The 12290-nt window shown below is 46.6% G+C and overlaps 1 protein-coding gene, 1 long non-coding RNA gene and 1 pseudogene across 3 annotated transcripts; 2 read left to right on the top strand and 1 right to left on the bottom strand.

Annotated features, from left to right (window-relative positions):
• Window positions 1–1339: 1339 nt before the first annotated feature.
• LOC120709187 lies at window positions 1340–3532 on the top strand (annotated as a pseudogene). The gene is made up of 3 exons (XR_005689587.1): window positions 1340–1709; window positions 2336–2916; window positions 2990–3532. The product of XR_005689587.1 is annotated as a protein SRG1-like (transcript).
• A 506-nt stretch (window positions 3533–4038) lies between these two features.
• LOC120709188 (cullin-1-like) lies at window positions 4039–9877 on the bottom strand. Its single transcript, XM_039994731.1, has 9 exons — window positions 9654–9877; window positions 7139–7289; window positions 6955–7048; window positions 5838–6023; window positions 5675–5722; window positions 5414–5599; window positions 5245–5331; window positions 4702–4788; window positions 4039–4610 (listed from the first exon to the last, which is right to left on the bottom strand). The coding sequence occupies exons 2-9, from the start codon at window positions 7261–7263 to the stop codon at window positions 4533–4535; spliced, it is 891 nt and encodes a 296-aa protein (XP_039850665.1). The 5' UTR covers window positions 7264–7289; window positions 9654–9877; the 3' UTR covers window positions 4039–4532.
• Window positions 9878–11051: 1174 nt separating this feature from the next.
• LOC120710830 lies at window positions 11052–11721 on the top strand. The gene is made up of 2 exons (XR_005690022.1): window positions 11052–11141; window positions 11385–11721. It is a non-coding gene; the product is annotated as an uncharacterized LOC120710830 (long non-coding RNA).
• The last annotated feature ends 569 nt before the right edge of the window (window positions 11722–12290 follow it).

Below are 12290 nucleotides of genomic sequence, written 5' to 3'. Positions count from 1 at the left end.
TGAACCATTAATTATTACAAAAAAAAACCTTGACACTTGCAAAATGTCACTAGCAATCTAGGATCGTCATTCAAGTGGTATTCATGCAAAAATAAACGAGTGGCGATTTTCACAAATGATTCTCTGACAACAGTGTTCCAGATACTTGTACAGAAGCAGCTGATTAGTCCTGATCGAGTAGTATGTAAGCTGCTGCGGCAAACGCTAGGCTCAAATGAGTGTTGCGTTCTTGAGACTTTGTTCCAGACACATGTACAAAAGTAGATGAATCATGATCCACCAATAACAGTCTTGATCATCATCCCGAGATATTTTAAATTACATCTCAATCTCGTAAAGGAAGCTATATTTTAAATTACTCCATTGATCACAGGTCACAGGAGGATGGTTTTGAGCCCCAGGGTTGCCACTCTAAGTTTAGGATTAGAGAAACAACTACGGACCAACCACCCAAAGTGTTTCGTCTTGCGTCAGAAAAGTCACAAATCATGTAGCACTAGCAGCAACGACCATCGCGAAGCAAATCTTCAGAGCTAAAGCGCACTGCCACCCGCTAGCTCTGAAAACATCCACTGCATTTGCTCCTTTTTTTTCTGCGCCTTTGGAAATTTCTAGAGCACAAAACGTGAAGAGCACAAATTGGACAGAGTGCTATTCCTCGCCTCTCTTGTGTCTGCTCAAACAGTCAAGCTTGCCGGCCCGCTTGATCCTCAAGCTTGCTTATGGCTGTGACTTCACCGGCACAAATTCTCTGAATCTTGGGTTCTTGGTTTCTGAACAAACAAACATCCACCCATCAGATTACAAGCCGTCATGGACATATCACGAACAGTATATTGGATTGCTGATGCCGCCTGCCACCACTGAGCTCGAATCGAATGCATGTGCCAGAACACTGGACTGGACGCACCATGGTGCCATGATGGTATGCACAGTGCAAAAAAGTGACCGGTCACTGTTCACAGATGGCGCATGGGGGCATGGTAGGCCAGCCCCAAATGCAACCTTCTCTCCTTCCACTAAGCTAGTGATGACCAAGTTGATGATCTATCGAAGGAGGACAAACAAATCATTCTACTTGCCAATAAATTGGACGGCTACGAGCAAATCCTGGTCCCCCGGTATACTCTCTCCGTTCCAAATTATAAGTTATTCCAAGAATCTTGGAGAGTTAAACTATCTCAAAATTTGACCAAAATTATAGAGAGAAACATAAAGACTTATGACATCAAATAGGTATACTATGAAAATATAGCTAACAAAAAATCTAATGATACTTAATTAGTATAAAAAATGTTATTATCTTGTTATATAAATTTAGTCAAACTTTAAAAACATTGACTCTCCAAAATTCTTGAAATGACTTATAATTTGGAACGGAGGGAGGGAGTATATGATTAGCCACCTCCAACAAAGATACCAATGCAAAGATCATCTTGATCTTCAAGGAAGATCTTGTCGTAGCATATGCTATGGCTGCTGAGGCTGAGATCAAGATAGGTCAGGTTGATGACGTCCAGGAGCTGCACCGGGCGGGCCTGGAGACAGTGCCGGATCGCTACATCAGGCCCAGGGATGGGGACGACCGGCCGGGCGGCGACAACGTCTGCGCTCTCGCGCACATCCCGGTGATCGACGTCGGCGAGCTCACGCGCGACGACGAGCTGAACAAGCTCAGGCTCGCCTGCGAGCAGTGGGGTTTCTTCCAGGTAATCGATTCTCGATCTGCTTGGAGAAGATAGCTTATATTATTAGCTAGGTCAGGTTGATGCAGGGGTTAGTTGATGAGTCTTTTACCTACATGCCATTATAAAAGATGCATGTTACCTCTATGCCATCGAAATTTTAAAATGTTCCTCCATACCATTGAACAAAGTTCCTTTTACCTGGGTGCCATTGCCGTCAAATTCACCCCTAACATCAGTTAACTTGCTGCGGAAAAGACCATTTTGCCCTTGCTTGTAGAATGCAGCAATTTTACTATTTTTCACTCTAGTGGCATTGCACAGGAACACAGGTTATATGTTTGCACATGAAAATTACACCCTCATCACATTATTGGTTATAACCTGTGTTCCTGTACAATGCCACTAGAGTGAAAAATAGTAAAATTGCTGCGTTCTACAAGCAAGGGCAAAATGGTCTTTTCCGCAGCAAGTTAACTGATGTTAGGGGTGAATTTGACGGCAATGGCACCCAGGTAAAAGGAACTTTGTTCAATGGTATGGAGGAACATTTTAAAATTTCGATGGCATAGAAGTAACATGCATCTTTTATAATGGCATGTAGGTAAAAGGAATGATTCATTCATATGCATCATTATATATATTTGCAGGCTGTGAACCATGGCATCGAGGACGAGCTGCTGGACGAGATGGAGAAGCTGACGAGGGAGTTCTTCATGCTGCCTCTGGAGGAGAAGGAGAAGTACCCCATGGCGCCAGGCGGCATCCAGGGCTACGGCCACGCCTTCGTCTTCTCCGAGGACCAGAAGCTGGAATGCTGGACTGGTGCAACATGCTGGCGCTGGGCGTGGAGCCCGGCTTCATCCGGCAGCCCAAGCTGTGGCCGACGACCCCGGCCAGGTTCAAGGAGACCCTGGAGAGGTACTCCGTGGGAATCAGGGCCCTGTGCCGGCGGCTGCTCGCCCACATCGCCGAGACGCTGGGCCTGGCGCCGGGCACGTTCGGCGACATGTTCGGCGAGGCGGTGCAGGCGGTGCGGATGAACTTCTACCCGCCGTGCCCGCGGCCGGAGCTGGTGCTGGGGCTCAGCGCGCACTCCGACGGGAGCGCGGTCACCGTGCTCCAGCAGGACATGTCCTGCGCCGGCCTGCAGGTGCTCAAGGACGGCGCCTGGGTGCCCGTCCACCCCATCCCACACGCCCTCGTCATCAACCTCGGCGACTCGCTCGAGGCAAGCAGTGAAACAGATCGATTTGCCTTGCCTTGGGTTTCTGTCTGACCAACAAGCTGCTCTCGCTGCACAGGTTCTGACGAACGGCAGGTACAAGAGCGTGGAGCACCGGGCGGTGACCAACGGCGAGCAGGACCGGCTGTCGGTGGTGACGTTCTACGCGCCGGCCTACGACGTCGAGCTGGGCCCGCTGCCGGAGTTCGTCACCGACGAGGTGCCGTGCCGGTACCGGAAGTTCAACCACGGCGAGTACAGCCGCCACTACGTCACCAGCAGGCTCGAGGGCAAGAAGACGCTCGAGTTCGCCAAGATTGATCAGACCACTACCACTGCTCCAGAAGAACCCTGTAGTTGCATATAGTTTGGTCTGGCTGCCTCTCTAGCTGTGCTTGGAAATTGCAGTTGCAGACAGATCAAGTAGTCCTGATGAGTGATGAGCCAGAGCCCAGAAGGCCAAAACTACCTCCTCTTAGTAGTTCAGAAGTATATAAGCAGTGCCGTATGCCGTATCCCCTTTCTTATCTCTAAAGGAAAGTACTGCACGGATACAGTATTTGGTGCTTGTGACTGAGGACACGTGTTTTGATCTCCTACCAGCTAGTATCATTTGGTGCCAGCAACAGAGCTACTAGTAGGTTAAAAGCATGCACCTTTTAGTTTATATGCTATCAAAAGGTGATTTTACGCCGAAGCACCAGCAAAGCTGCTTTAAACCCTGAACATCAACCAGGCGGACCCTACAGGGATGATCGGTCGAGCTTATCTCCTGAACTGGGACACCTTGAACGCAAGGCGTAGGAGATAATGGGAGCAGTACAAAAAGGCATGAGAATTAGGCCAATTAGCACTTCTGCAAAAGCTTGTGATCATCCTCCAAACCCAATGTTCTTTCTTCCAGGATAAGGGCGAGAGAAAAAGTTAAAAGGCAATATGGTACACGCTTGAGTGTAGAATATGGACACACTTGGATAATCACACGAAATCAACACAATAGGATAACCCACGTTGCTGCATCGCCATGAAACTGGCTTCAGAATAGAACAGTAATATCAGAATGCGATTAAAAACAGCACAGCTGCCCCAGGACGAACCTGCATATCCAGCGATCACAGCAATCAACACTCAAAAGCAATAAAGCAGTATCAACTCAATTCATCGAATAGCCAAACTAGACAAGCCTTCTCAATCAAGGGAATGGTTACAGGCAAGCAAAAGCGCGCACACCATTTACCCTGCTGGCATCCCAATCCTCAAACAAGTTTTAATAGTAGATGATAGAGAAACGAGTATCTTCATCACCAGAAATCTACCATCATGTGCATTTCCAACGGTGTTGGTTTTGCAGAATGACGGTGAGCGAGTTGTAACTCTTAGCTGTGCTCCGATCCCTAGATCCTGGAGCCACGAACAGCATATGTAGAAATCTCAACTGAAATCTCACCATTCAGATCAGCAGACAAATCTGCTAGACAAGTCAACAAGCTCTAGACTGGGAGCTGGGTAGCTTTGAGCTGTACCGAAAACGATGTAAGTCATGCAGGCCATGTTCTAAAAGATCTACTGTATGTAAGCTGGGTCATGGTGGATGTTAGGAAAAGTTGCCTTTTGTACTCCACTCAATCAAAAGAATTGCTGCCTGAACAGCCACCAAGCGTCAAGCTACTGCATCTGTCAAGCAGTTCCTCCTCAACAGTCTGAGGTGAGTGGAGGATGGGGTCAGATGTAAGCTAGTGGCAAAAAACAAACAAATTATCAAATGGCACCAGGGAGTGCAATTGGGTTTACCTTGTATGTTTGAAGCAAAAGCTGACCACCAATTTGTTTCTCACTTGCGTAACTGTCGTAAGTTTCCATCAATGGAGCATTAACAGCCTGCGATGAGAGTAGAATCAAGAAATTACCACATGTAGGTTGCATGCACCATAGGGGTGGTAATGGATCATGGCCCAACGCTGCCCCCTTCACAATCTAACTCAGCCCTTAATCATCCTTAGCTCAAATATATATAAAAATATGAGCCCAATCTTTAAAATTTCTAAGCTAAATTTTTAGGCCCCTTACCACCCCTATATCCATGTAGCGCACAGGATTCCATTCATAGGCAACAGCAGATTTTATTTTAGAATTCTAACACTTATGCTGGTAACCAAGTGCCTAACTTGCAAATGGGCAAGTAATACTAGTCCAAAATCAAATTTCCTTGCCCACATGCAAGTCTAGGCAAGGGCAAGGAAACCAAAAACATAAACAACAATGGATAACCTATACTAGTATCAACAGGCAACAGAAGCAAGTGGGACAAATACTATTGAAGTGGCAGTAGAATACCTGTAAACAGAGGTCGAAGCTCTCGTCACTTGAAATATTCAGATAGTAAGCCAGTCTATTGGTTTCCTTTTCCATACTTTCCTGAACCTATAGACAGCACGCACCAACAGTGTTAAGAAACCAAGAAAGACAGTATCATTGACGCATCAAATATTATAAATATACTGACCTTGGCCAGGTAATCTGGCAGAGAGTAGTGCACAATCCATTCAGAACTTCTAATGGAGTAGTAGTCATATGTGTCTTGAAGAACAGCATTTTGCATTAATGTTTTGACTTCAGAACGACATATGCCATGCATAACATCCAGAAAGCACTTAAGATCCATGTTATTTCCATCACGTTCTTGACGGATCTGGAATGAATTGTTTCTTATGTACAGAAGGAAAGCACTTAAGATCGAAACAAAATACAGCTATTTAATAATTACCATAGTAAGAAGAGCAGTTCTCACTTCATCACCGAAGTAGGAAAAGACCTAGCGAATGGGCAAAGGACATAATACAGGTTGCAGACACAGAAGTGGGTAAGCACTTCATCTTCACAAGCAACAGGAAATGTGGAAGCAAGTAAATTCGTTGCATGATACTCACTGGACCAAAGAAAGAAGTAGCAGCAGCATCGCTTAGTGATGGTAGTTTGTACTGCTCCACATAGCAGCGGTCCAAATAGCTAAAGAAGCCAGTTACACATCTAACCATGATGGCATAGTTTGACCACATTTTCACAAGCTCTCTAAAAAAGCTGTCATTTTTCTTGTGCATGAGATGTGGCAGAACCTAATAAGCATACAAAAAAAATTTGAAAAATGTCATGTCAAGCAAGGGGGGAAAAGAAACAGATATCCAAAGCTAAACTAAATTGGTTAGGTAAGCATGTTATTGCGTTAAAATGACATTATGGTGGTCCTACATTAAAGCAAAGGATATGGCAGTGGTACATCTCATCCTTCCTTTGTTTCTCTCTGATCCATATATATTGCATTTGTAAGTTGTAATAAACTATTATTTTTATTTTATCAATGAAATTTCAGGTAGGAGGCTCCTCTCTTGATTTTCTAAAAAAAACAGTATGTTTTATTATTTTGGTACATTGATACTATAAATATCAGAAATTGCACATGCCTACTTCATAACATCAATATAACAACACCATGAAAGCGTATGTGCTTGTACCCCTGAATCTTATTCGCTTTCTATAAAAGCGGGTTATCTTTCTCGAAAAAAAAGGTGTATGTGCTTTTGTTGCTAAGGCAAGAAGGTACATGATGGTTTTTGCAGCGATTCTTGTTGGTGTCAGCTCACGATTGTCTCAAATGAAGCCAAAGAAACAATAAATAAAAAGCACCTAAATATTGCAAGTAATAAACATTCAGCAAAAAGTCCAAACACAGATCTAAGTTCCATTTTCTATGGGCAGCAAGACTCTGCTCTAAAATACTATCCTGTCCATTAGTCAGGGTTTTAACTAAGGACAAATATAGCAATAGCGCAGAAGTTGCCATGAAATAGCTCTGACAACACACATCACAAGACACAAGATACGATACACTGAGGCAAAGAGATGGAAAGGAAAGAACTGCACCCACAGTGATACCTTCAGATATATGATTTCATTCATCAGCATTAGAAGTCAGCATGCTCAACTCTAGATATATTTTGCCTCAACTACAGAAGATTACACAGTCTAAAGCAAAAATAAATATTGTACCATTGCACGGACACAATCTGAAAGCGTTGTCTTGAAACCATTGTACATTTCCCGACAATAGTCCTGTTTCTGCACAGCCATCCTGTAAGAACAACTGGGAAAATAGAAGACAAAATGATGAACTGCAACTTTGAGAAACACATCGATAAGGTATGCACTGCATCATGAAGTGATAGAAGCATACTCATAGTAATTCATGTACTCAGCCACAGTAGGCCTTGTACTAGTGCACTCCAAAATCTTTGAGCATTTTACAATACCCTGTTCCAGGACCTTCCAGCCTTCCTCAAAGTTTAGGTGGCCGTTCATTTTGCTGCTTTGCTCTCACACTGGAACTGCAGTTGTAAAAATTGTATATTAAGAAGAATTCTTTTTTGGAGAACCCATGATAGCAGAAGAAAAAAAAAATTGCTGTTATGCAAGTGCTTCTGGAACACATGGATTTAGCATTGCAGCTGAAAGGATATATCAATCAAACATTATAAACCTCAATGTGAATGTTTTGTGCATACAAACCTATTTATATCCAAATTCAACTGTCAAAACTATCACCTCTCACAAATACGACATGTGTAAGCATGCGGGGAGACTAACTCCCAGGCTTCAACATCAATTAGCCATATTATCAACTTATCAGAACATAAAACAGTGTAAAGCTATTGAGACTAACATACTGATGTAATTCCAAACAGATGATGTTACAGCAATCACAATGTACTAGCCAAGGCAATGATTTCAAATCGAGCGACTAATCGCGATTAATCGACCTTATCGGTCCAGCGTGCTCGATTAGGGTCCACGACTCGATCAGGAAGCCTGATCGACCGATCGACCGACTAATCGGCGATTAGAGGCGATTAATCGTCCGACTAGGGGTGTTCTCGATTAGGTTTGTGTAACTGGGCTGGATTGCTTGTGGGCTGGTGAGAAAATGAGAGGCCCAAAGCCCACTAGGGCTAGAACTTAAGAAGCAAGACTAGAGAGGCTCCCAGCCAGGCAGCCACCATTCCGTCCCGACCGAGCCGCGCCTGTGTCGGCGGCCGCCGCTCCCTCCATTGCCGCCGCCGCCACGGCCTGTCGGCGCCGCGAGCGAGCTGAGCTGCCCCGACCGGCGACCTCCTTCCCTCCTTTCCCTCCAGCGAGCTCCCTTCTTTCCCCCGTTCCCTCCGGCGAGCTGCCCCGACCCGCGACCTCCTCCTGTCGGCGCACGAGCGCGAGCACGGGTGACGGGTCCGGCGAGCAATCCCTTCTTCCCTCCTTTCCCTCCTCTATTCCAGTGTGCCGATTTGTTGCCAAGTACCATTGCATCTTGTGATTCGTTTGCGTTTTGAGCAGAAGGGGAGCTGAGGCGCGCTATGGTGGAGGTTATAATGCTCAAACCAGATGCACCCAGTGCTGGTGGGAGTGGTGACGCTGCCGACCGTCCTTCAGTGGTTGCCTCCACTGATGTTGTTGGTTCTTCTTCCTCAACTGCTCCAGATTCTGCAGCATATGCTGAGAAGGCTATAGCAAAACTGTCACCGCACCTTGCTAGTACTTCAGTACTTAACTCCTATAAAGGGCGTACCCAGTGCCGTAGGCTTCCCACACTGTGTGGGGTCTGGGGAAGGGTTGTCTTTAAGCCCCAAGCCTTACCCACACAAATGTGCAGAGGCTGGGGCTCGAACCCGAGACCTTCCGGTTACAGATGGTAGGCTCTACCGCTGCACCAGGACCGCCCTTCAGTACTTAACTCCTATATTATACAATAATATAAGTATATATATATATATGTGGATCCTAAATGTCCTGGACGACTAGTGGACGACTAGGGTCGATCAGACCCGACTAATCGACCCTAGTCGACGACTAATCACGATTAGTCGTTTGGTCCACCCATTGTTCGACCAGACGATTAGGCGATTTAAAAACATTGAGCCAAGGCACGACCAGACAACAGATTGATTAACACAATTTCTAGCTGAAACTTCAAGGGAGGTGACGGAAAAGAAAACTCTAGCTGAAAAACAGTAGAGCTATAGATAGGTCACACGTAAGAGAGACAGCAAGCAAGAAATAGGCAAGCAATCAACCAAACAATCATACACACAGTCATGAACAAACCCTATAGGTGGATTCTCACAACAACTTGCAGAACTCATTGGTTAGCTTTCAGTCAATTCAAATTCTTAGAGAAACGACAACTACAAAATATTGGGGGGAACAAGAACCATCCAACCAGCCGATCAGCAGTAAGGCGAGCAGGAGGGCAACTGAAATCTCTATGAAAAGTAAATAAACATTCACGAAACGTCACAGCAGCACATCGTTCCCTGCACCAGCTTGTGCGATTTCTGAGCACATCATGCACCGCATTGGTCACATGTAACAATCGAAGCAGGTGCGACTTAATCGAGACACAGGGATTTAGGGTTGTTCAATCAAAACCCCTAAATTTTCAGAAAAATGAACCGCACGCGCACCATGGATTATGTTGATTTCGCGCGCCGAGGAAGAACCTAATCTACCCATGGACGGATCGAGGCGCACGGCGCGCAGCAAAGCGACACGTGGGCGACGAGACGGAGGGATTCCGATGTGATCGCTCGCGGGGCCGCGGCCATCTTAAAGGTTGGGGAAAAGCGAGACCGAGCGAGCAATCGGTCGGCCTTGGCGAGGGGTCGGAGGGGAGGAGGAGCAGCAGGGGGACGGGCTACTACCCACGGATGTAGAGGCGCCGGTGAGGATCTCGCGTCCTGCTCCCCGCCCCCGGCCGTCGCCTGCTCTGCCGCCCGTCGGTCGCCGCGCGCGCAGTGGACAGCGGCGGCGGCGGATGGTGTGAGGGGTTTTGAAGGGATTTCTTCTCTCTCCCCCCTCTGTCCTGCTTTGCTCGTGCCGAAAAGGCGGAGAAGGCTCGGTAGTGCGCCCCGGGGACTCGGCGAGGGCCGTGTGGGCTGTGCCCTGCGTAGCGTAGTTTATTGCAACTTTGCAAGGCAAAACTCTCCAAAAAAAACTTTGCAAGGCAAAATGTATTTTCAAAAAAAAACTTTGGAAGGCAAAGGGTTAATCGGACGGAAGAATCAGTTATTTTGCAGCGTTTTCTTTTGTATTTTAAAATTCAAATTCAAATGCAGCAAACAATACCAGTAAAATATTGTCGAAATATCAAATTAATATTTTAAGAAAAAACAAGGAACCGCCGTGTTTGCCTTTGTTCTCTGGAAAATATAAAGTGAAACGGAGTCCTCTTCCTGGCCCATATTATGAAGGCTTTCGGCCCAATACGCTTTGGAGGCCCTAGTGGCTGAATGGGCTGAATTCATTTGTTCGTGTAGAATCCTCCCACTTTCCTTTTCCAATATTTTCTTTCTTTCTTTGAAATTAGATGTTGCCGTGGGATTTTGATTTGAATATACGATTTTGAAAAATGTGACTCTGGTACCATAACTCGCTGTCGACACTAGGCTACAGGCCCATTGATGTGCACCATAAAAGATAATAACTAGAGATCGTGCCGTTGGCCGTTTGGGCCCAATGGTCTTCGGCTAGCCCTGCTAATGGGGCGGGTCGAAATGGGCATTTCGGGTCGGGTATTTGGATGGGGCTTGTTTGAGTGGGTGGAAATGGGTTGTAGGGATTTGCAGGTCGGAGCGGGTTGGATACAGTGGAACTGCGGGTTGGGGCGGGTCGGTTTGACTCCTCCCGTCCTCCGCTTGGGAAACAGCCATACGGGACTCGCGAGTCGCGAGCTCCCATGCGACTCTAGTCTCGGGAGACCGCCGCCGCCGGTCGTCGCCACCCCGCCGGCCTATTCCGCCCTCCTCCACAACAGCTTCAGATCCAGGTACACTCCTCCATACTCTGCATCGCCTCCTCCCCCGTCCTTTTCCTCATCAGCTCAACACATTCATCTTCTTGCTAGATCTACGGCGTATCGAGCAGGCTGCAAGAGCAGCGGCGGCGGCCGCCGCTCCTTCCCGTCGGCCTAAATTCTCGTAGGCCGTCCACGCCGGCCACCCTCACCTACGAACTCCGCTGCCGTCGGTGGCTCCTCTGTAGAAAGGTGCGCCTCTTCCGTACTTCACCAAGATTGATCCAATCCAATTCCAAAAGGGGCTGGGGAATCACGTAACTGCCTTTTGTTCGTCTAGGGCTGAGCTGCTGCCTTGGACTGCCGTTTGCACCTGAGCCACCAAACAGACCCCCAAGTATTGCTTCTTTTTACTTGTACTATTCCTCCTGAATACTGATGCATGTAGTGCTAGCCAGTTAATCTTTCCCGGTATGCTGGGGTGCTGGATTGCTGTAGCATCATGCTCTGGTGGCATGTAGGATGGTAGCAGCATGATGATGCATTCTGAGAAATTATTATGTTGTATGGAGATATATGATTCTTGCTTCTGTTTTCTGGAAGACATCAAGACTGCACTTTTACCATGATCTTGTTTTAGTTTGTGCAGGCTGCAGGATTGGTTTCAAATTGGTCTCCAGATATGTGTGATGCCAATTTGAAATGAAGCTTTTTTTAGCAGAGTATGAGCAGCCGTAGCAGAAGAACCTGGTTATTTGCAACATCCAGTCATTGACATCTCTTGAGAGATTTTGGGGCGCCAGAATCAAGACAATAAGCTTGTATCTTAGAAAAAAGATGAACATTGTGCCTGCCTGCTATATATACACACGTAGTAGTGTAGTACTATAATTCCATTATACTGTTTTCTTGAGAAGGATGAAGCCTGAGAATTGACAGCATCTATCCATCTTTAACTGAATTTTGTTCTTCTCCAAGCACAATTATCTGCAAATCTAGACTGAGCAGTGTGATCCTTGGTTCACTGGCACTAGCATTGAGCAGTGCAGGTTGGCAGGTCCTTGGTGCAGGTCGGCAGTGTATGAGCAGTGTGCTTGCTTCAGTACCGGCACGGCAGTGCTTGCTTCAGCACAGGGCGTTGTGCATGCTTCAGTACCGGCACGGTAGTGCTTGCTTCAGTACGAGGCGGGTTGGGGCATCTGGGGCGGGTCGGGGCGGGTGATGAAATAATTGGGCAGGGTCGGGGCGGGTGATGAAATAATTGGGCAGGGGCAGGGTGGGTGAAGGACTGCTCCTACAATGGGTAGAGGCGGGAGTGGGGTGGGTGAACACCCATTAGCAGGCGTATCTTCGGCTAGGCCTGCTGAGTGCTGTGTGGGCCGAATTCACTTGTCCATGCGGAATCAGTAACCAACCAGTTTTACCTCCCCTCTTTCTTTCTTTTTTCTTTTCGTTTTTTCACGTGTGTGCTTTGAATTGGATGACGCCAGATCATGCGTCACCTGTTATTTTTTTTTAAAGAGAAATATAATAAATGGTAAACTGA

This window comes from Panicum virgatum, chromosome 5K (genome assembly GCF_016808335.1).
Source record: "Panicum virgatum strain AP13 chromosome 5K, P.virgatum_v5, whole genome shotgun sequence".
Classification (NCBI taxonomy): Eukaryota; Viridiplantae; Streptophyta; class Magnoliopsida; order Poales; family Poaceae; genus Panicum; species Panicum virgatum.
This window is presented reverse-complemented; position numbering and strand designations above follow the sequence as displayed.